This window comes from Drosophila navojoa, chromosome 5, assembly GCF_054131105.1.
Source record: "Drosophila navojoa isolate 15081-1374.11 chromosome 5, UAZ_NAV_1.0, whole genome shotgun sequence".
Taxonomy (NCBI): domain Eukaryota; kingdom Metazoa; phylum Arthropoda; class Insecta; order Diptera; family Drosophilidae; genus Drosophila; species Drosophila navojoa.
Genome location: NC_142893.1, coordinates 2,292,132 through 2,311,261, shown reverse-complemented (window position 1 = coordinate 2,311,261; position 19,130 = coordinate 2,292,132). Strand labels below are relative to the sequence as shown.

At 42.6% G+C, this 19,130-nt stretch overlaps 8 protein-coding genes across 12 annotated transcripts; 5 read left to right on the top strand and 3 right to left on the bottom strand.

The window, feature by feature from the left end:
• Positions 1-64: 64 nt before the first annotated feature.
• Gr59f (Gustatory receptor 59f) lies at positions 65-1,547 on the bottom strand. Its single transcript, XM_030382145.2, has 4 exons — positions 1,468-1,547; positions 497-1,409; positions 292-444; positions 65-236 (listed from the first exon to the last, which is right to left on the bottom strand). Exons 1-4 carry the CDS (start codon positions 1,545-1,547, stop codon positions 135-137), a joined length of 1,248 nt encoding a protein of 415 aa, XP_030238005.1. The 3' UTR covers positions 65-134.
• Positions 1,548-1,713: 166 nt separating this feature from the next.
• Positions 1,714-2,981, top strand: Gr59e (Gustatory receptor 59e). The gene is made up of 3 exons (XM_018105158.3): positions 1,714-2,580; positions 2,644-2,793; positions 2,868-2,981. Exons 1-3 carry the CDS (start codon positions 1,714-1,716, stop codon positions 2,946-2,948), a joined length of 1,098 nt encoding a protein of 365 aa, XP_017960647.1. The 3' UTR covers positions 2,949-2,981.
• A 27-nt stretch (positions 2,982-3,008) lies between these two features.
• Positions 3,009-4,963, top strand: ppk3 (pickpocket 3). The gene is made up of 7 exons (XM_018105148.2): positions 3,009-3,208; positions 3,271-3,759; positions 3,815-3,911; positions 3,969-4,072; positions 4,154-4,232; positions 4,290-4,644; positions 4,704-4,963. The coding sequence occupies exons 1-7, from the start codon at positions 3,009-3,011 to the stop codon at positions 4,946-4,948; spliced, it is 1,569 nt and encodes a 522-aa protein (XP_017960637.1). The 3' UTR covers positions 4,949-4,963.
• Positions 4,964-5,167: 204 nt separating this feature from the next.
• On the top strand, positions 5,168-6,897 carry wcd (U3 small nucleolar RNA-associated protein 18 homolog wicked). Its single transcript, XM_018105151.3, has one exon. It carries the CDS (start codon positions 5,302-5,304, stop codon positions 6,826-6,828), a length of 1,527 nt encoding a protein of 508 aa, XP_017960640.1. The 5' UTR covers positions 5,168-5,301; the 3' UTR covers positions 6,829-6,897.
• Positions 6,898-7,031: 134 nt separating this feature from the next.
• On the bottom strand, positions 7,032-8,291 carry Nup62 (nucleoporin 62). Its single transcript, XM_018105157.3, has one exon. It carries the CDS (start codon positions 8,289-8,291, stop codon positions 7,074-7,076), a length of 1,218 nt encoding a protein of 405 aa, XP_017960646.1. The 3' UTR covers positions 7,032-7,073.
• A 582-nt stretch (positions 8,292-8,873) lies between these two features.
• On the top strand, positions 8,874-11,243 carry LOC115561863 (alpha-N-acetylgalactosaminidase). Its single transcript, XM_089261528.1, has 10 exons — positions 8,874-9,027; positions 9,079-9,156; positions 9,217-9,394; positions 9,451-9,689; positions 9,921-10,250; positions 10,312-10,384; positions 10,452-10,565; positions 10,661-10,696; positions 10,757-10,832; positions 11,126-11,243. Exons 1-10 carry the CDS (start codon positions 8,936-8,938, stop codon positions 11,155-11,157), a joined length of 1,248 nt encoding a protein of 415 aa, XP_089117654.1. The 5' UTR covers positions 8,874-8,935; the 3' UTR covers positions 11,158-11,243.
• Positions 11,244-11,905: 662 nt separating this feature from the next.
• LOC108654087 (alpha-N-acetylgalactosaminidase) lies at positions 11,906-14,505 on the top strand. Its single transcript, XM_089261527.1, has 10 exons — positions 11,906-12,353; positions 12,407-12,484; positions 12,545-12,722; positions 12,779-13,017; positions 13,075-13,407; positions 13,469-13,541; positions 13,608-13,721; positions 13,802-13,837; positions 13,898-13,973; positions 14,296-14,505. Exons 1-10 carry the CDS (start codon positions 12,262-12,264, stop codon positions 14,325-14,327), a joined length of 1,251 nt encoding a protein of 416 aa, XP_089117653.1. The 5' UTR covers positions 11,906-12,261; the 3' UTR covers positions 14,328-14,505.
• Hmgs (hydroxymethylglutaryl-CoA synthase) lies at positions 14,422-19,087 on the bottom strand. 5 transcript variants are annotated; one of them, XM_089261523.1, is made up of 3 exons: positions 18,933-19,054; positions 18,782-18,869; positions 14,422-16,334 (listed from the first exon to the last, which is right to left on the bottom strand). In XM_089261523.1, exon 3 carries the CDS (start codon positions 16,269-16,271, stop codon positions 14,874-14,876), a length of 1,398 nt encoding a protein of 465 aa, XP_089117649.1. In that variant the 5' UTR covers positions 16,272-16,334; positions 18,782-18,869; positions 18,933-19,054; the 3' UTR covers positions 14,422-14,873. The 5 variants fall into 5 exon arrangements, with proteins under 5 accessions (XP_089117649.1, XP_017960641.1, XP_089117652.1 ...); XM_018105152.3 differs by lacking the exon at positions 18,782-18,869 and having other exon boundaries at positions 18,933-19,087; XM_089261526.1 differs by lacking the exons at positions 18,782-18,869; positions 18,933-19,054 and adding an exon at positions 18,426-18,705.
• Positions 19,088-19,130: the final 43 nt, after the last annotated feature.

The following is a 19,130-nucleotide window of genomic DNA, read 5'->3' as shown; positions in this document are numbered from 1 at the left end:
GAATAAATTGTTTAATATTTAATAGACATTGTATTTTTATGTATAAAAGTAAGCAAATTGAAATCAAGTTTATTAACCAGGGCAACACTAGCCAAACAATCAACAGAGTATCGATAAGTTTGGCGCGCAATGCTCTATATTTTTTTACGGCTTTCTTCGTTAGCATGAGCCAGTGCTTGAAAGGTCACATCATATTGGAGTAGAAATATGAATAAACTGGTGGTGATCATCAGCAGCTGGAATATATAAAATTATAGAAAGTAACATGGACTGAAATGTGTGTAAAAATACCGCTGGTATAAGTTTGTAGTCCAATTCGAAAAGATCGCAGGCCACATGAGCTCGTACATTGTCCTGCAACTGCAATACAAAGTGATCTATGGTTTCAATCAAATCTCCGCTAATGCCATGAACAGTGCTCAATAACGTTAGGCAGTTGGTTTGCTAGGAAATGAACAGTTAACCATTTATATGCTTTAATTTTACAGCACCTTACCTCCCGCTGCACGTTGTTATTAAAATAAAGAATATAAAACATTTTGGATGTATGCATAATCAGAAATAAATTATTATAGCACCACCAGTTCCAGCGTGCATTACTAGAATTCTCAATCGCTTTATAGAAGAGGAACAAGTTCGTATTGAAATTAATCAAGGAGCTGGCGTAGAGCAGCAAAATCGAGAGGCCATAAGTCTGATTGAGAGCTTTATAGAAGTGAAGAAGATTTCGGTGTTGCCAGCGCAATTCCTGTAGTGCACCCCGTCGCATGGACACTCCACGCTGAAGCTCCGCGTGCAAAGCTTTAACTAAGCGCTTCAGCCGACGGCAGATGCCCTCCATCAAGGTGTAGTAGAGCACAAAAGAGAAGCCCGTCATGGTGTTGGGCACGATGTAGGTGTGCCAACTGCAGATCGATTTCCAAACGGTTACACCACTATTAAAAAACACAATGGGTATGGCGCAGCTAACGAAGATGAACAACAGGAAGAGTTGAAAGTGCACGAAGCGACGGATCTTCTTGCGCTTCACAATGTATCCACTAGTCAAGTCAAATTTGCCAATCGTCTCGAACACCTGGCCAATGAGTTGCTTCCAGCTCAGGCTAACGATCACAACGCAGGGTATGTGCATGAGGTAGGTAATTGCCTCAAATATATAAAAGTTTCTCTCCAAATTATTCAGCTCACTACTTGAATCATTCAGCTCCATGTAGGCAAGGAAGCAGAGCCAAATGTAGAACAGAAATAACCAGCAATACTGCATGAACTCGTGAAAGCGACTCGAACAGCGGGGAAAGACGGAAAATGGTGCACTTCCGGATACCACGCATATGATCAAAAGGAATCGGAGCTCCTGGTGCAGCTGCTCTGCATTTGATTTGTACAGCTGCTGTGTGAGATTCAAGTTGCTTCAAGCAGAAGGAACTGGCAATGAATTATAGACTGATGTATTCTAGAAAAGCATACCTTGGGTGCTTTTCGGCTAGTCCCGACTGGAGTTGCGTCCAGGCAGCTATGCGACGTTCCTTACGCTTGAGCTTCAGCATTTCGTTTGACAGTTTGAAGGCTCTTCGCTCTTTTCAATTAGCTTTCATTAAACACATCCTGACGGGCTGCGAAAGGACACATTAATCAAAGTGCACTTAATGATTTTCCGTTTTTAATTGAATTAATTATTTCAATGTATCATTTAGTTGTTCTCTTGACTCAAGCATGAGCACTTGGCTCTATTTGTTGTTCCTTTGTGCCCGCTTGCTGGGCGTCTCACCACCCAACGAGCAGCAGGTCAAGTATCCGCATCTAGTTTGGTCCTTGCTGCTCGTCATCTGTGTCTGGTTCTTCACGCTGCATCGCCTGGTCACCATGAGGTTCTACAAGGAAGTCCAGACCATACAGAAGCTCTTCTATTTTGCCGAGTATCCGGCGAACATGTTGCTCACGGCGCTCTTCTCGTTGCGTATTTATCGCAGCGAAGATTTCTATAAACGTCTCTTGCTGGAACTGGAGCGCCTCAAGGCGCAGCTCTTTGTGAACGGAGATGCAATTCCTCACCTCTACAGAGGACTACGAAAACAGATCATGATACTGTTCTGCCTTATGCTTGTCTTTCATTCGATTTGCGCGCTGGTGGACAGCGCCTGGCTCAATTTCGATCTAAAGCTCAGCTTCGCCAGCAACTGTGCCCATCAGCTGCCCTGCGCCATGATCAACTTCAGCCTGCTGCAATATATACTGATTCATCGTTTGCTTTGCCTGTTCTATGCGGAGCTCAACCGACATTTGGAGGAGCTGCAGCGGCGTCCAGCTGCCATTGAACTGAAGTTGGAGGAACTGCGTCTCATTGGCGTCGCCCTGGATGATATTCAGGCCAAGCTATTGGACAGATTTGAGTTTGCTTTGATCGTGAACTTTGCCAATTCGTTGCTGAGCTTCTCCTACGAGACCTTCAATACCTTTCGCCTGCTGGAGCTGGCCCAGCTGAGCGACTGGGTGCTCTATTGCTATCGCTCGCTGTGGCTGCTGCAGCACGGCTCTCGCGTTTGGCTCGTGCTGCGCGCTAATGAGCGTATTATAGAGCAGGTGAGAGGGAGCTGTTCCTGTTAGCAATTAACCCATTAACTGATATGATTTATGCTCTTTCAGAAATGCCAGCTACGTTTGGTCCTCAACAAGCTGGACGCGAGCGACGCACGCTTGGAGCGTTCGATTAACAGCTTTTTGCTGCAGCTGAAGTCCAGTCACAATCAACCCCTGGCGCTCTGCATTGAGCTGGACACCCTGGCTTTGGGTGGGGTAAGTGCTGGCTGCCATTATCAATCAAAAACATCATAAAAATCAATTTGATTTACTTTTGTTCCCGCTGGCAGTTTGTCAACGCTTTGCTGGCTATTGTTATATTCCTGGTTCAAATCGATTTGGGCAATAAATCGCTAAAGGGTTTTGTCTAAATGATGGTTACTCAATAAAGTACATAGCGCTTGGCCTTTGCTGTTTCATTTCTTGTCGAAATGCGTTCCCGTTTGCACCAGCAGCTAGGACGCTGCGCCGCCTGCACCAAGAACTGGCTGTTGACCTTTGGCTGGCTTCTGCTTTGGCTAATTCGCGCTGTGAGCTCTCGCCTACGCGATGTGGCCGCACAGGCGGGCGCCGAGACTAGTTTGTTGGCCATACGATTGACTGTGAATCGTAGACTGCATATAACTGAACGGTTCGTTATCCTGATATTCTGACATCTATATATTCACAAATCATATCTGAGATTCTTGCCAGGCTGCTCTGGCTGTTTGTTCTGGTGGGCAGCGTCTTTGCCGTCTACATGCTCAGCGAGCTGCAGATCGCTAGATACGTTAATTCACCCACGGTCATCTCGGTGGATCGTGATTATCGTGGCTGGAATGGTTCGCTGCCTGCTGTCACCTTATGCTACTACGATCACATCGATTCCTTTAAGGCCAATGAGCTGATACAGGACATGTGGAATGTGTCCATCATTGATGAGGATTACTTTTACATCATGGACTTCTTGTATGCCGTTGTTAACGCCACGGCCAGCAACTATGCTGAGCTCGCGAAATTCGCCAGTGATGAGCGCTTCGATCAAGTGGATCTCTATGAGATTATACAGACCATAAATCGTCCTTTTGAGCAGGTCATCAGCAGCTTTGATGCGGACTTTGAAGTGAATGTGGAGATGGTGATGACGGAGCGTGGCTGCTGCTATGCCATCAATTCGCCCATGTCCAGAATGCTGGGCAAGAAGTGAGTAAGATAGTTGTGTCTATATGCAAACTGTAAACTTTTACAATCCTTACAGAGAAGTGGATTATGACCAATTACCGCAACCCCTGACCTGCCAATTTGGCAAGCAGCAATGCTTTATTCGCATGGATCTGTACGAGAGCACGGGAGTGGTTAGCCAATATCCATATCTAGTCGATGTGACTAATTAACTTGAAATTCTCCTGCAGCTGGACGTTCATTCACCCTATGAAGTATCCGCCTCGGAGGCAAATATTATTTCACTACAGAAATCCGATGAAATTACTGCCTCGTTTAAGGTGTTGGAGACGGTGTAAGAGATACCTAATCTATATAATATACAGCAACATAAATATATCTCTCACGTTATATATTATTCCTGAATACCAAACAGCGCTTCCAATAATCTCCGTGAACTAAGCGTAGAACAGCGTAAATGCGTCTTCAATGATGAGGAAACCTCCAATCTTAAGGCATGTCATAACATCAATCTGGTTATCATGCCTTCGCCAATTTTGTGTTTCCTTTAGGTTTACAGCAAGTCCTTGTGCTTGGCGCGCTGTCGTGCCATCATGGCATTGGAAATGTGCAATTGTGTGCCCTTCTTCTATCCCTTTGTCCAGGGACCATCTTGTAATCCAGCTGGATTTGAATGTCTTTTGGATTTTAAGTGGCCCATTTGGGCGTTGCACATTTGTAAATGTCCCTCGACTTGCACTGAAATTGAATATACCATGCAGACGGTCAAGAAAAGCTCGTGGGGCATGAAGGGCAATGAGGAGACAGCGGGCATCGACATGGCTACATCTAGCTTTCGCTGGGATCTAATACCACCCAAAGTACGCTTTCGACGCGATGTCGTCTTTAGCTTTGAGGATCTTATTGGTAAGCAATATGATTTTTGTACTAGCTATGTTTTTAAATCAAAATAAGTCTTCCTACAGTGTCCTTTGGTGGCGCTCTGGCCTTGTTTGTGGGCATCAGTGTCATGGGTCTGGTGCAAATGGGCTATGTCATAATCTTCAATATTTTGCTGGACATCATTAAGCTTCTACGCTTTATTCACACATTATATTTACGAGCCCGCTACCGACGTCGAGCTACTAAGCCCGAAAGTCCCGTTTACAGCAAGGACAATATTTCTAGAGCCGAAACAGCAGAGATACCTTTGTTTGAATATGTTAACTAATAGATGTTTGTCGGCAGTTAATTGCTTTGTGTGTTGTATCATGATGCTTTATTAAAAAATAAAAATACCTCCATTTATTTAAATTGTAAACTAGAATTTTTTCTTATATATCGACTTTTTTAAAATATACTTTTCAATTTCGATAGTTTCATCAAGGCTTTCGATAATTTCATTGCACAGCGACAAATATATTTGCACGGTGTACCATCACAATGTACACGCGATCGATACTTATTTATTTAATTAAGCCAGCCCTGGTTAAAAACACACGTGCGGCTAACAATATTTCTGTGTCGCACAATTTGCATTAAACGCGAATCGAAATAGTAGGGTATCATATATATCTGGACAAAATGAGTGACGATGAGTCTAGTGATGGTTTGGAGGACTTAAAAGAGTTAATGGCCACATATGCCCAGCACGAAGATAAAGCGCAGAACAGTCGTTCGTCCAAAACAAAGAGAGACAGAGAGGAGGCGACCTATGTAGAGGTGCCCTCGGAAAAATTGATATTTGGCGATAAGCAAGCGTTTCTAACAAACTTGGCGAAATCAGTGGGCAAGAAACGCATAAAACTTGATAGTGTTAGCAAATTATCAGCAGATGAGGATAAGGAGGAAGCAGCAGAGGCTGCAAAGAAACCGAAGCCAGCATGGATAGACTCTGATGACGAGGATATTGCGGTGGGCGAGGTGAAGCGACCCACTCGACACACTGGTCCCCTGACGCACTTGCGCATGGACAAATCCTACAAAGAATATCTGACAGCGCGCTTTCAACGCGTCATCAGTCAACCAAAATGGGCATCTCTTGAGCAAAGGCAGAAGAATAGCGATAATTCCGACTCAGAGGAGGATGAGCCGCTGCTTAAAACCGTGGGTTTCATCAAGCGCCGCGGCAAGTCAAAGGAGCTGCCGGCAAAAACTTTGCAATTTAAACGGATGCGGGATTTGAATCGTGCCACCTACAGCGAAGGCGTTATCAGGAGCATCCAATTCCATCCGACCAGCACTGCTGCCTTGGTCTCCGGAGAGAACGGTATGGCCAATCTGTATTCCGTGGATGGCCAGAAGAACGAGAAGCTGCACAGCATCCACTTCAAAAGATTTCCGCTCACCTGTGCCCGCATGGCGCCATGCGGCACAAAGGCGTTCTTTAGCTCCCTGAAGCCCTTCTACTATGCCTATGATCTGCTGGAGGGTAAAGAGTCTAAGTTGACGCTGCCTGCCGTGTTGAATCACTTGAGTCACTTTGAGTTGTCGCCGTGTGGGAAATACATTGCCGCAGTTGGTAAATTCGGTGCCATCCACTTGCTGACCACCAACACGAACGAGCTGATCCACAGCTTTAAGCAGGAAGGTCTGGTGCGTGGCATGTGCTTCACGGCGGACTCACAGCGCCTTATCTGTAGCAGTTCCGGCTGCAATGTGAATGTATTGTCCCTGCGGAAGAATTGCATTGAGCACAGTTTCATTGATGATGGCTGCGTTAGTGGCAGATCGTTACAGCTGTCGCCCAGTCAACGTCTCCTGGCAACGGGCAGCAACGAGGGCGTAGTCAATGTCTATGACTACGAGAACATCTACAAGTCGACGACGCCGCAGCCCGAGAAATGCTTCATGAATCTGCGCACGGCCGTTACGGATCTTCAGTTCAACCACACGTCCCAGCTGTTGGCCATGTGCTCAGCACAGGTGCAAAACGCCGTAAAGCTAGCGCATTTCCCCAGTGCTACACTCTATGGCAACTTCCCGGCTCAACGTGAGCTCTTGGGTTGCATTAAAACGATGGCCTTTTCGCCAAATAGCGGCTACTTGGCTCTAGCCAGCAGAGGCAAAAAGGCGCCCTTATTTAGGCTTAAGTCTTTCAAGAACTATTGAGTGGATGGGATACATCTGGACATATATGGAATGAATATATATGTGTAATAAAATGATGATAATTGATAATGTTCCATTCTTTAATTTAAACAAATGACAACTGATAAAAATTTGCTCTTAATTTTCAAGAACGATGTCTATAAATCTTAAGAGCTTTTAGATCAACAGTTTCTTCAACCTCTCTTGTACCATATCAAACATAATTTAATATTAATTTTTGCATTTATTTAAAAATTGCATATATTTCAATAGGGAGCCCTGAAGATGTCTCGCTTTTGCGTCTCATGGATTTTTCCGATATCATCCAGTTTCTTGCATATGTGCGACGATTGTGTCTCGATCCATTGGAGTGAATTCATGTGTGCGTTCAATATTTTCCCAATCTGTATAATGGGATCTGTGTGATCCTGTCCCTTGTTCGCCTCGTTGAGATTGTCAATCACCTCTTTCAGGTCCTCGGACATTTGCTTCAACTGCGTATCCAGATTCTCGACCATCAGATAGGTTTGACTGCGCTCCTGATCGACGCGTGGCAAACTGGTGAATTCCTTCTCTAACGGACCCAGACTCTCTTCCAGCTCTTTGTGTTGCGTGGCTATAAACTCTAACTCCTGGTCGAGCACCTGCTGGTCGTTCTTCACCTTTTGCACTGCATCGTTGAGCTCAATGATCTTCTGGTTGTTGCCAATGAGCAACTTGTCCCAGGCATTTATTTGCGTGGCCTGCTCTGTGAAGACTTTCTCCTGCTCCTCGAACTCCAAAGTCCATTTGTTAATGTGCTCCTCTAGCTGATGGTACGTCAACTGCGTGGCATTCGCAACGGTGGCTGAGTCAGTGGTTTTTGTTGCAGTGGAGAGGTTGGCAAAGGTGCTGCCAGTTGCTGCGGTTGGCGCAGCAGTAGCAGTTGTAGCCGCAGCTCCAAGTGTTGCTGTACTACCTAGTTGAGCAACAGAAGTAGCTGTGGGTGCTACAGCCGATGTAGTTTTCGGTGCAGTTCCTAGACCCAGGGTTAGGCTACCACCACCAAGTAGGTTTGCTGTGGTTGTGGTCGCTGCAGCTGCTGTTGTGGTTGCTGTGGATGCTGCAGCTGCTGGTTGGGCAAGGAATCCAAAAGTTGGAGCCGCTGTAGTAGCGGGTGCAGCTGTGGCCGCCCCAGCTGTGGGAGCAGGAGCAGCAGCAGCGACGCCGAGTCCGGCACCCAAGCCCGTCAGTGGATTTGATGCAGTTGGAGCAGCTTGGGTGCCCGTCAAGCCAAAGCCGCCAAATTGTAGAGGCGCTGCCGCCGTCTTGCCACTATCAGCATCGCCACCGCCAACACTTGAAGCCGCTGCTGGTGCAGCAAAGCCAAATGTGGGTTTGGCGGGAACTGCGGCGCCGGTAGTTGCTGGCGTTGAAGTGCTAAGCCCAAACGAGAAGCTTGGAGCGCTGGCTGTTGTTGTTGTTGCAGGCAGTTGGAATGCCATTATACGTTATGACCAATATACAAAGAAATAGTATAAAAATTAATTTAATTTTACACACGATGCATACGTAAACCGCAGCGATATTTCACAACTTATCGATAACGGTGTGGCTATAAAACGCATCGCAGACGTTTTGGTATTTTTTAATAGCAACTTCAGCTGGAATCTCAAGCAGTGCTCAAGCGTAAACTAAACAGCCCGCGCAAATCGTGTTACATTAAGCTGAATTTAAAAAGATCATATATAACAATGTCAAAAATATTTAAAAAGCTAATTTTTCTTTTATTTTTTTTAATTAACAGCCCCTGAGAGTCCGTTGGAAGTCGGCAGACATGATGATTTAAACAGTTATTTGTCTATGCATATGTATGTGGCGAATGCTAAAGAGCATTGTACGACAAAATTAAGTAATTTACTTGGATTTCATGAAATGTTTTAGGTGTGGTAATTGAATTTGTATTCACTGTACCATATTTGTATTATTTATTCTGTTTTTAGGTATAGCAAATTGTGTACTGGAATGTTCTTCAATTATAGTTAACAATTATCGGTTGTCTACCAAGCTGATTTATTTGCTCACGCAGTTATCTAAGGATGGATACCTATATAAAACCGTTGTGGGCTTGGAACGATGTCATCTAAGTATGTTTGCCATGAGGAACGTACCATTTCTGCTGCTGGTGTTAACGCAGTTGCTTCGCGCTGGCTCCGCACTGGATAATGGACTGGCTTTAACGTAAGTCGCATTTGATTTGTTTGGACGCATATTTATCCAAATCCATTGTAGGCCACCCATGGGTTGGATGTCTTGGCAGCGCTTTCGTTGCATTACCGATTGTGATACGTTTCCAGATGAGTGCATAAGGTAAACTATTAATCAATCAATTACTCAAATCCAAAACAAGTTTTCCTCATTTCCTTAAAGCGAGAAATTGTTCAGACGCAGTGCGGATCTACTTGTCTCGGAAGGCTATGCTGATGTGGGCTATGAATACGTTATCATAGACGATTGCTGGCTGGAGTGGAATCGTGATAACAAGACAAACAAGCTGGTACCAGATCGCAAACGTTTTCCCAGAGGCCTCAACGTTCTGGCTGATCATGTATGCTAAAGCAATCCAACTGTAGCGTTGTCTAACCAGTCTCACAATAATTGTAGATTCACGCCAAAGGTCTCAAATTTGGACTGTATCAGGACTTTGGCACGAAGACCTGTGCTGGCTATCCAGGTGTGATCGACCACATGGCACTCGATGCCGAAACCTTTGCTAATTGGGATGTGGACTATGTGAAGCTGGATGGATGCTATGCCAATGTTAGCGACATGGCAACGGGCTATCCGGAATTCGGACGACTGCTGAATGAAACGGGCAGACCCATGGTCTATTCGTGCAGCTGGTAACACTAATTTTGATTGCTATATGTGCATTTCCCCAGAAAAGACTCCTTTTTGTAGCGTTGGAACTGTTTGGCTTTTTGTTTTCCAAAATAACCTATTTTATTTAGCACCTTAATCGGAGCGTTTTTAAGACAGTAACTAACAACCAAGGGGTTCGCAAGCTACTAGAGATAAACTTTTCTGGATAAATAGCCATAGATATTTTGGATAATAATCAAGTTAAAGTGCAGGCCTGCTTATCAATCGGGAAGTGAACAGCCTCTTTTTGAGGCACTGAAGCGCCATTGCAATTTGTGGCGAAACTGGGCTGATATCCAGGATTCATTCCAGTCTGTTATGACCATAGCTGATTACTTTGCCAATAATCAGGATAGCATGCAGCCACACGCCGGACCAGGGCATTGGAACGATCCGGATATGTTGATTTTAGGCAACTATGGCCTCAGCTACGATCAGAGCAAACTGCAAATGGCCATTTGGGCAGTGCTGGCGGCGCCGTTAATAATGTCCAATGACTTGGCCAAGGTGCGACCAGAAATTAAGGAGATATTACAGAATCGGTTAGTCGACTTATTAGCACATGAACCATTATAATATAACGATATATATATTATTATGTAGTGATGTGATTGCTGTCAATCAGGATCCTTTGGGCATACAGGGTAAACGATTGCTTATGAAACAAAATATTGAGGTAACTATGATTTAGTTATTTATATGATTGTGATTATTGAAGTGAGTACTTTAATTCTCTTCTGCAGGTCTGGCGTCGACCAATCGAACCTAAAATCAATGGAGAATACTCTTATGCTGTGGCATTTGTTAGTCGCCGGGTGGACGGATTTCCTTTTCCCATAACATTTACACTTAACGAGGTAACGATTTGAAATTTAATGGTCTATATACTCCATATTATGCTAAACTATTTATTTTATTTGATTTATTTATTCTAAACTTTAAAATTATCTAGCTCTCGCTATTGAATTATAATGGCTACATCGTTCAGGTAAATCTTGCTGTATATTAAATACGTTAAGTTTTATTTACTAGCTCGTCTTGCTTTCAGGATTTGTTTGATAAGAACAACAAATTGGGCGTCTATCGTAAAGAGAGTCAATTTCAAACACGCGTTATACCCAACGGTATTTATATGAGTCTTTATTTATTATATAAACTATACAGTCAGCACACCTTGAAGTAGATCGCGTTTCTAAATCGCTTCCCTGTTTTGTTCATCGCTTAAGAGAAACCAATTTATTATTGTCTTATACAATCTCTTGAAATCTTTGTGTGCAGCCCTTTACAAATCGCTGGCAAAATTTCGCTTATAATAATCTCATTCCATTTATTATACAAGTGATCGTTGTCACTTATATATGTAAATCTCTACAAGTAAATCGAATAGAATTTTAATTTTGTTTTTTCTTAATTTTAGGCGTCAGATTCTATAAATTTACAGCGCTATGAGGAGATGTGCAGCAGCTGAAATCTAGATCAGGAACAGGAGTATATCCACATATTTAATAAAATAATTTAATTAAAAATTTAATAAATGTTTTTGACGTTTTTTGCAAATCGGTGCATAAACATCCTTAATGTTACAGTTGTACGACAACCAAGTACTTATGCTGCCCTGCTGTGGTGTTTGTTGGTGCTGGAATGCTTTTTCACGTTGCGTTGATTCAAAATCCCACTGGATATTTCCCGACTTACCGATAACAGTGTGGCTGTATACATATTTTACGATTTGGTATTTTTTAATAAGCTCAGCTGTAATTAACAATAACAAATCTCAATCGTTAATTAAACCGCCCGCGCAAATCTGGACACAGAAAACTAAATTGAAATATATTTTACTATAATAAGCGACTAGATAAATTGCAATGCTACGCCTAATTGGATCTTATTTTGATTTGTCAGTATGTTCTCCTTTATCTGGAAGTGTCTGATAAATACTATTTGTGTCAAGAATATCTGGACAGTTATTTTTTCCTTTTTAATTAAAAGCACTTGAGAGTCCATTGGAAGCCGGCAGCCATGATGGTTTAAACAGTTATTTGTCTATGCATTTGTATGTGGCGAGCACAAAAGTACATTGCGCGACAAAATTGAGTTATTGGTGTAGTTAAAATTAGGTGTAATGAATATTTTAGTTTTGGTAATTGATTTTTTGTTACAGTGTAGCATATTCGTGTAATTTATTCTGCTTTGTGGAAGGGCACTGGTAAGCGTACCTATGTTTTGTTGGCTTGTGTAACAGCTAGGGGCTAAGAGAAAGATAACCTGTAACGCTTGAGCGCCTGAACTTGCAGCTGATGATAAGGAGTCTTTCCAGTCGCAACATCAACACAGCTCACGGCTGTGTCTCCCTGCTGTGCGAACTACTCGAATACGCAGTTCAAGCTGTGTACTCGAATGCTCTTCAATTACTACAGTTCACAATTATCGCTTGTCAGCCAAGTTTGTTTCTTTGCTGAAGCAGTTTGGCAAACAACAGTTATCTACAGATAGACAGCTATAAAACCGTTACTGCGGGCTGGACAGCACGCATTGCCTGCATTGCACTAGAGTATGTTTGGCATGAGGAACGTTCCATTGCTGCTGCTGCTGTTGCTGCAGTTGCTCCGCGCTGGCTCCGCACTGGATAATGGACTGGCTTTAACGTAAGTCGCATTTGATTTAAATTTGCACGCATATTTATCCAAATCCATTGTAGGCCACCCATGGGTTGGATGTCTTGGCAGCGCTTTCGTTGCATTACCGATTGTGATACGTTTCCAGATGAGTGCATAAGGTAATCTATTAATCAATCAATTACTCAAATCCAAAACAAGTTTTCCTCATTTCCTTATAGTGAGAAATTATTCAGACGCCATGCGGATCTACTTGTCTCGGAAGGCTATGCTGATGTGGGCTATGAATATGTTATCATAGACGATTGCTGGCTGGAGTGGAATCGTGATAACAAGACAAACAAGCTGGTACCAGATCGCAAACGTTTTCCCAGAGGTCTCAACGTTCTGGCTGATCATGTATGCTAAAGCAATCCAACTGTAGCTTTGTCTAACCAGTCTCACAATAATTGTAGATACACGCCAAAGGACTCAAGTTTGGACTGTATCAGGACTTTGGCACGAAGACCTGTGCTGGCTACCCAGGTGTGATCGACCACATGGCACTCGATGCCGAAACCTTTGCTAATTGGGATGTGGACTATGTGAAGCTGGATGGATGCTATGCCAATGTTAGCGACATGGCAACGGGCTATCCGGAATTCGGACGACTCCTGAATGAAACGGGCAGACCCATGGTCTATTCGTGCAGCTGGTATATAATATGATTAACATATGTATGATCTTGATTATTAAGTGAGCTTATGTGCAGGCCTGCCTATCAATCAGAATTTGGTGAACAGCCTCACTTTGACTCATTGAAGCGCCATTGCAATCTCTGGCGAAACTGGGATGACATCGACGATTCATTTGAGTCTGTTATGGAAATCGTTGACTACTTTGCCAAAAATCAGGATAGCATGCAGCCACACGCCGGACCAGGGCATTGGAACGATCCGGATATGTTGATTTTAGGCAACTATGGCCTCAGCTACGATCAGAGCAAACTGCAAATGGCCATTTGGGCAGTGCTGGCGGCGCCGTTAATAATGTCCAATGACTTGGCCAAGGTGCGACCAGAAATTAAGGAGATATTACAGAATCGGTTAGTCGACTTATTAGCACATGAACCATTATAATATAACGATATATATATTATTATGTAGTGATGTGATTGCTGTCAATCAGGATCCTTTGGGCATACAGGGTAAACGATTGCTTATGAAACAAAATATTGAGGTAACTATGATGTATGATTTATATGGTTGTGATTATTGAAGTGTGTGCTTTAATTTTCTTCTGCAGGTCTGGCGTCGACCAATCGAACCTAAAATCAATGGAGAATACTCTTATGCTGTGGCATTTGTTAGTCGCCGGGTGGACGGATATCCTTTTCCCATAACATTTACGGTTAAGGAGGTAATAGAAATTTAATGACTTATGTTTATATATTTCATATTGTGCTTCGCTATATATTACTATTTCACTGTAATCTTTAGCTCTCGCTATTCAATGATAATGGCTACATCGTTCAGGTAAATCTTGCTGCATATTAAATACGTTAAGTTTTATTTACTAGCTCGTCTTGCTTTCAGGATTTGTTTGATAAGGACAACGAATTGGGCGTCTTTCGTAAGGAGAGTCAATTCAAAACACGCGTTATTCCTAATGGTATTTATCTGAGTGTTTATTTATGCTCTATATACTGTGAGAACAGAGTGAAGTAGATTATAAAATATTTTCAGTGAAAGAACAATCTCCGTAAATTGTATTGTCTTTTATACACTATATATCATACTTTACCACTTGTTAACATTCTATCAACGTTTATAAACAAGTCGCATAAGAGTGTATTTTTCGATACTTTCACTTGTTATTTATAAAGCTGCAGTCTGTTTTGAAACCTCTTATACGACTTGTGTTTCCACTTAACTCCCATTATTGACTATTTGTTAATCGAATATAATTCTAATTGGCTTCTAATTCATTTTAGGCGTCAACTTCTACAAATTTACTGCGTTATGAGGACCTACACAGGATCAGCAATGTCGACATATCCTTCCGAAGCAATTATAATTCCATTACAATTCAATTTTCAAGATGAGTAAGAACAAATGTATTGTATTGTATTTGTTGTTTATTTGCACTTTACAAATTGTTCAGAATATGCTTTTGACTATGCATAAAATTTGTATAAATACGATTTGAAATGTATTTGTTTTTTTTTTGTTTGGTTTTTTAGTGTACATTTTGTGTTTTAAGCATTGTTATGCAAATCGATATAAAGATAATAGAATAGTAGTTCGAGCATGATATAAATAAGAGCGGACTTTGTGACAAATTGTAAGCCAGGCCATAGAACTAATATAAATATGAATATTGCATTAGATAGGTACGACCGTATTCACCGAAAGAGAAATAATTAGATAAATATTAATGAAAGAAATCCAAATGTACAACCGATTTATTTAGATGTATATAGTTAGTATATAGCAGCTAGAAGTAGTAGTTGAGGATTATTGTCAAGTTAGGCTTCAGTTGCTGCTGCTGATGCTGCTCCTGCTCCTGTGGCTAATGCACTCCATTCGTTAGATTGTTATTGGGTGTGCGCTCATAGCTGCGCCGATGCAGTGCATCCACATCCTTAAGGTAATAGGTGCCCGGGAATAGAGCACTGATGCTGCCCGTTGGCGTGTAAGGCGCTGCGTGATTATTCTTCTCCCTCACCTCCATCAACTCGGAGAACTTTTCCGGAGCCACCTTCTCTCTGGAGTTCAGCAGCGGCAATACATAATCCAGCTGCGAGACAAACTTCTCGAATGTGGCCGCATCTTCAGTCACTTTAATGGAGTACATCGAGGCAGCCAGGCCGGAGCCATAGGAGAAGACGCCAATGCGCTTGCCCACTAACTGAGCCGCCGGCTCGCTGATCAGCAGCGAGACCAGACCTGAGTAGACGCTCGGCGTGTACATGTTGCCCACCTGGTTGGCCAGCAGCAAGGATTTCTTGGTCTTTGCGGCGAACAGCTCCGCCGACTGAGTCAGGAACGCCTTCTCCACATCCCGGTCGAAGTAGCTGCCCTCCAGTGTGGCCTCGTTGAAGCGCTCCAGGCCAGGAAACTTTTGGACGCGCTCCGCTTCGGTGCTGAGCAAAAAGTCATTGAAACACAGACGACCCACGGACTTCTGCACCAATTTACAGAAGGGCGTGTGGAAGAGGATAGCATCGAAGATCTGCAGACCCAGTGGCTGTTGCTCAGGGTGCAGCTTCTCGAATTTCTTGCGATACAGCCGATAGCAAGTGTCCAGTGCCGAGAGGTAACACTGTATGGAAAGCTTGCCGTCGACTGTCGGGTACTCGGAGCTCAGGTCGGGCTTGTAGAAGTCGTAGGCATGCTCCATGTGGGTGGCGCGGAGGCCACGCTCGATGATCAGTGGCGCATTTGGTCCCACTAGCATGGCAATGGCGCCGGCGCCGCCTGTGGGACGGGCTGCACCCTTGGCATAAACGGCAATGTCGGCGCATACGGCTAGCGCGTAGCGTCCATCCCAGCTGGACGATTCGATCCAATTTAAGGCATTAAAGAGTGCTGCAGTGCCGCCGTAGCAAGCATTTGTGGTATCGATACCTTCGATATCGGTGTTGCCGCTAGTGGCAAATAGCTGCATCAGTACAGATTTCACCGATTTCGATTTATCGACTATTGTTTCGGTGCCCACTTCCAGCCTTCCAATGTCCGTGTGCTTGATATGATGGCGTTCCAGCAGGCGCGTGACAACCGTTAAGCACAGAGAGTTGACATCCTCGCGATCTGAACAGAAGCCCATCTTCGCCTGGCCCAGACCGATTGTGTACTTGCCAGCGGAGGCGCCATCGAACTGTTCCAATTCCGTTTGGTCCACATATTGCGAGGGGAAGAGCACTTCAATCGCGCGTATTCCAACATTTTCGGGCCAATTGCTTGACATGGCTTGATTAAATTTCTAATTGGTCGTTGACAGATGGTAGAAAATCCTTTATAGTCCTGAGCGCTGCAACGAGACCGAGATCCCAGTTAAATGTTATACTTGTATATTTTGCTGTAAATGCCACGCTGTGCCCATCACAACTTTCACCTCTTGATATTCTGCGCAATCAGACAATCAGAAATCGTCTTTAAGTTATGCATATTGCTTGTAATACCTGAACAAATTGCTTGGGTTGGGGTAAAACGCTTAAAATCAACAACAACCGTCACCGCACATGAGCGCCACCTGTTGCACGCTCGAGCTGCTCTGGCCGTGTGCGGCAAGAGCAAGAGCAAACAGCAACGCAACGCAGCGACGTTGACTGCGGCGTTGCTGCGACCATGGAGCCCATTGGTTCCGATTTCGTTTTCGCTGCGTTGAGCTTTTCAGACACGCAACTGTGTGAGTGCGAGTGAGAGGGCGAGGTAAAGACGAGCATTATACCTAAAGAAACTAAAACTAGCAGCAACAAAAAAAAATAACATAAAATAAATAAATAACAACAACATCAGAAGCACTAAAATTCACGGCGAAGAAACTTTCTCCAAGCAGTCAAACCTTACTTTAAAGAGAACTCAGCCAACTGCAAGAGCGGCAGAGGCAGAGGCAGAGACAGCAGCAGAAGCAGAAGCAGCAACAACAACTAGACTAAACAGGCCCAGCCCTAACATTAATATTATGTTAAAATGTGTTGAGTTCATATTAATTACAGACGATGCAGATTAGAAAAGTTTATTGTCTTCAACGAACGATGTCACTAAATTTGGGAGTATTTTATTGCAGAGATATATGTACCATATATTTATTTGATTTATTGTATAAATTAGGTTTCTAAATAAACAAAAATGAAATAGATATCAGGAGTCAGCTGAATAAATTGAGTATATATGGGTTTTTAATAACCTTTAAGATTAGGAATACTTTCTATAGTGTGGAAAAAATTAGGGATAAATTTACATTTTATAAAATCTGATTCCCTTTACATATACAGGTATGTACACACATATTTTGTATTATATTTGATATATTTGTAGTATCATTTCTATATTCTATATATCGAATTTAACAAAGAAGCAATCTAAAAACCGGATCGATACGAAAAACGCAAACTAAATTAAATTGGGAAATCATAATAAAATATAAATAAAATAACACATAGAAATGAAAAGTATATACATATGTATATAATATAGGTATATTCAAAAATTCCTGCTAAATATTAGTTAGCACCCTAAAAGTCTGGATTATATGTGCTAAAATAACACGAAAAAACTCAAATTTTCATATTCTCTCTTTTTTTTAGGACTGGGTCAAGTTGTATTTTTTGACTGATTGGGAATCAATGTGGGTCGCTCTCTAACGGTTAATATTGTATAATGAGCACCGAATTGTGCCAGGTTTACCGTTACTGTTAGCACCTGCCACAAATATTCGAATGCCGAAATAGTTTTGAATTTTTCTCTTTCGATTTCGTCTGTTTTCACTTTTAACGTTTTATTTTATTGCCGAAACCTTGTTGTTTACGTGCGCGACGCGTTGCACACTCAAGCGAATCTCTTTGCAGACTGAACAGCGCCAAGAAGAGCAGAAACAGCGGCAGCGGCAGCAGCGACTGATCGTTGGAAATACGTTAACGTCGACAGCGGCAGCGACGTTGGCAGCAAACAAATGCACAGAGCGAATAACGGAGAATAAGCTTTGTAAGCCAATGCCATCTGCTTCACTCTCCGATACGTAATGCCGCACTAGCTGAATACCCTGGAATAGCTAATATATTGCATATTTACTAGGAGTAATTGGACTTCGAACTGAGTTGATAAGATCAAAGGCGGTGCGCGAACAATTGGCAAACCTATCGTCCGGAGGCGATAAGCCACAACTTGATGAAAGCTGTTGACTGTTGGTTAATGGATAAAGGCATATTGTACGACAATTGTTGTATTTAGGTTCCATTTAAATTAAGTGTCGGTGTTAGAGTTCAATGTTATGGAAATGCAATGCAAACGTAGTGCTGTTTACGCAATGAGGAAGAGCCGCATACAATTGGCATGATTTATTTTTAGCAGCCGCCACTGGAGATGAGTGTAAACAGTCTAATTGGAAAGTGCTGCTCACTGGAAGGGGAATGGAATTTGGGAATTGTTGCGCATCCGTTTGTGTACACAAATCATTCGCTTGTTTTTTTCATTCTACCGAAATGCTTGAGTCATCGTTAACTTCTTTTGTTTTTGCACATTTGTAGCTACGGGGTAAAGGTTTTGCACTTACTAAGGCTAATGTACATACATATGTACGTACATAGAGGAAGCACGTGTGCCTTTTGTTATGTGAAATGTAATTGTATTATGAAACAAATGTAATGAATTTGAAATGTCACAAAAGCTGCCAAACAAAATAAGTGTGGAAACAGCCTTTATATATAGATATAGCAAATATCGTCATTTGTTGCCGTAGCTTATATTTAAACTTACTATTGTTTAATAACAAACACCCACACAGTCTATTTTTTCTAAATTTTTAAGGCTTTAAATTGTCAGAAATTCTGTTCAAAATTCATAACTGAAGTATACGAAATATCCCTTAGCTGTGTACACTAGATATTTAACATTCACATTCACTTACAAATTTTGGTATGCTAGTATGAACTTAATTGTGCCAAATAATAGGATTAACTAAACTAAACTTTTAATAATTAGGCACGTAGTTTATGGGCGCCTACATAGAGACCGACAAGGGCAGTGTGTACACATGAACTGTCGCAGTGAACAGCTGTTTCGTAGACAGTGTGTACACCCTAGCTTCAATCGATATATGCACACA

Bases quoted from the DNA above. Each gene is read 5' to 3' on its own strand.
- Gr59f (XM_030382145.2), bottom strand. From the start codon at position 1,547: ATGCTGAAGCTCAAGCGTAAGGAACGTCGCATAGCTGCCTGGACGCAA. The intron at 1,410-1,467 runs GTATGCTTTTCT...TTCTGCTTGAAG, and splicing joins CTAGCCGAAAAGCACCCAAG to CAACTTGAATCTCACACAGC. The intron at 445-496 runs GTAAGGTGCTGT...TTCATTTCCTAG, and splicing joins ATAACAACGTGCAGCGGGAG to CAAACCAACTGCCTAACGTT.
- Gr59e (XM_018105158.3), top strand. From the start codon at position 1,714: ATGAGCACTTGGCTCTATTTGTTGTTCCTTTGTGCCCGCTTGCTGGGC. The intron at 2,581-2,643 runs GTGAGAGGGAGC...ATGCTCTTTCAG, and splicing joins ATGAGCGTATTATAGAGCAG to AAATGCCAGCTACGTTTGGT. The intron at 2,794-2,867 runs GTAAGTGCTGGC...TCCCGCTGGCAG, and splicing joins ACACCCTGGCTTTGGGTGGG to TTTGTCAACGCTTTGCTGGC.
- ppk3 (XM_018105148.2), top strand. From the start codon at position 3,009: ATGCGTTCCCGTTTGCACCAGCAGCTAGGACGCTGCGCCGCCTGCACC. The intron at 4,233-4,289 runs GCATGTCATAAC...TGTTTCCTTTAG, and splicing joins AGGAAACCTCCAATCTTAAG to GTTTACAGCAAGTCCTTGTG. The intron at 4,645-4,703 runs GTAAGCAATATG...GTCTTCCTACAG, and splicing joins TAGCTTTGAGGATCTTATTG to TGTCCTTTGGTGGCGCTCTG.
- wcd (XM_018105151.3), top strand. From the start codon at position 5,302: ATGAGTGACGATGAGTCTAGTGATGGTTTGGAGGACTTAAAAGAGTTA.
- Nup62 (XM_018105157.3), bottom strand. From the start codon at position 8,291: ATGGCATTCCAACTGCCTGCAACAACAACAACAGCCAGCGCTCCAAGC.
- LOC115561863 (XM_089261528.1), top strand. From the start codon at position 8,936: ATGTTTGCCATGAGGAACGTACCATTTCTGCTGCTGGTGTTAACGCAG. The intron at 9,395-9,450 runs GTATGCTAAAGC...CAATAATTGTAG, and splicing joins TCAACGTTCTGGCTGATCAT to ATTCACGCCAAAGGTCTCAA. The intron at 9,690-9,920 runs GTAACACTAATT...GTTAAAGTGCAG, and splicing joins ATGGTCTATTCGTGCAGCTG to GCCTGCTTATCAATCGGGAA.
- LOC108654087 (XM_089261527.1), top strand. From the start codon at position 12,262: ATGTTTGGCATGAGGAACGTTCCATTGCTGCTGCTGCTGTTGCTGCAG. The intron at 13,722-13,801 runs GTAATAGAAATT...TGTAATCTTTAG, and splicing joins TAACATTTACGGTTAAGGAG to CTCTCGCTATTCAATGATAA. The intron at 13,838-13,897 runs GTAAATCTTGCT...TCTTGCTTTCAG, and splicing joins ATAATGGCTACATCGTTCAG to GATTTGTTTGATAAGGACAA.
- Hmgs (XM_018105152.3), bottom strand. From the start codon at position 16,271: ATGTCAAGCAATTGGCCCGAAAATGTTGGAATACGCGCGATTGAAGTG.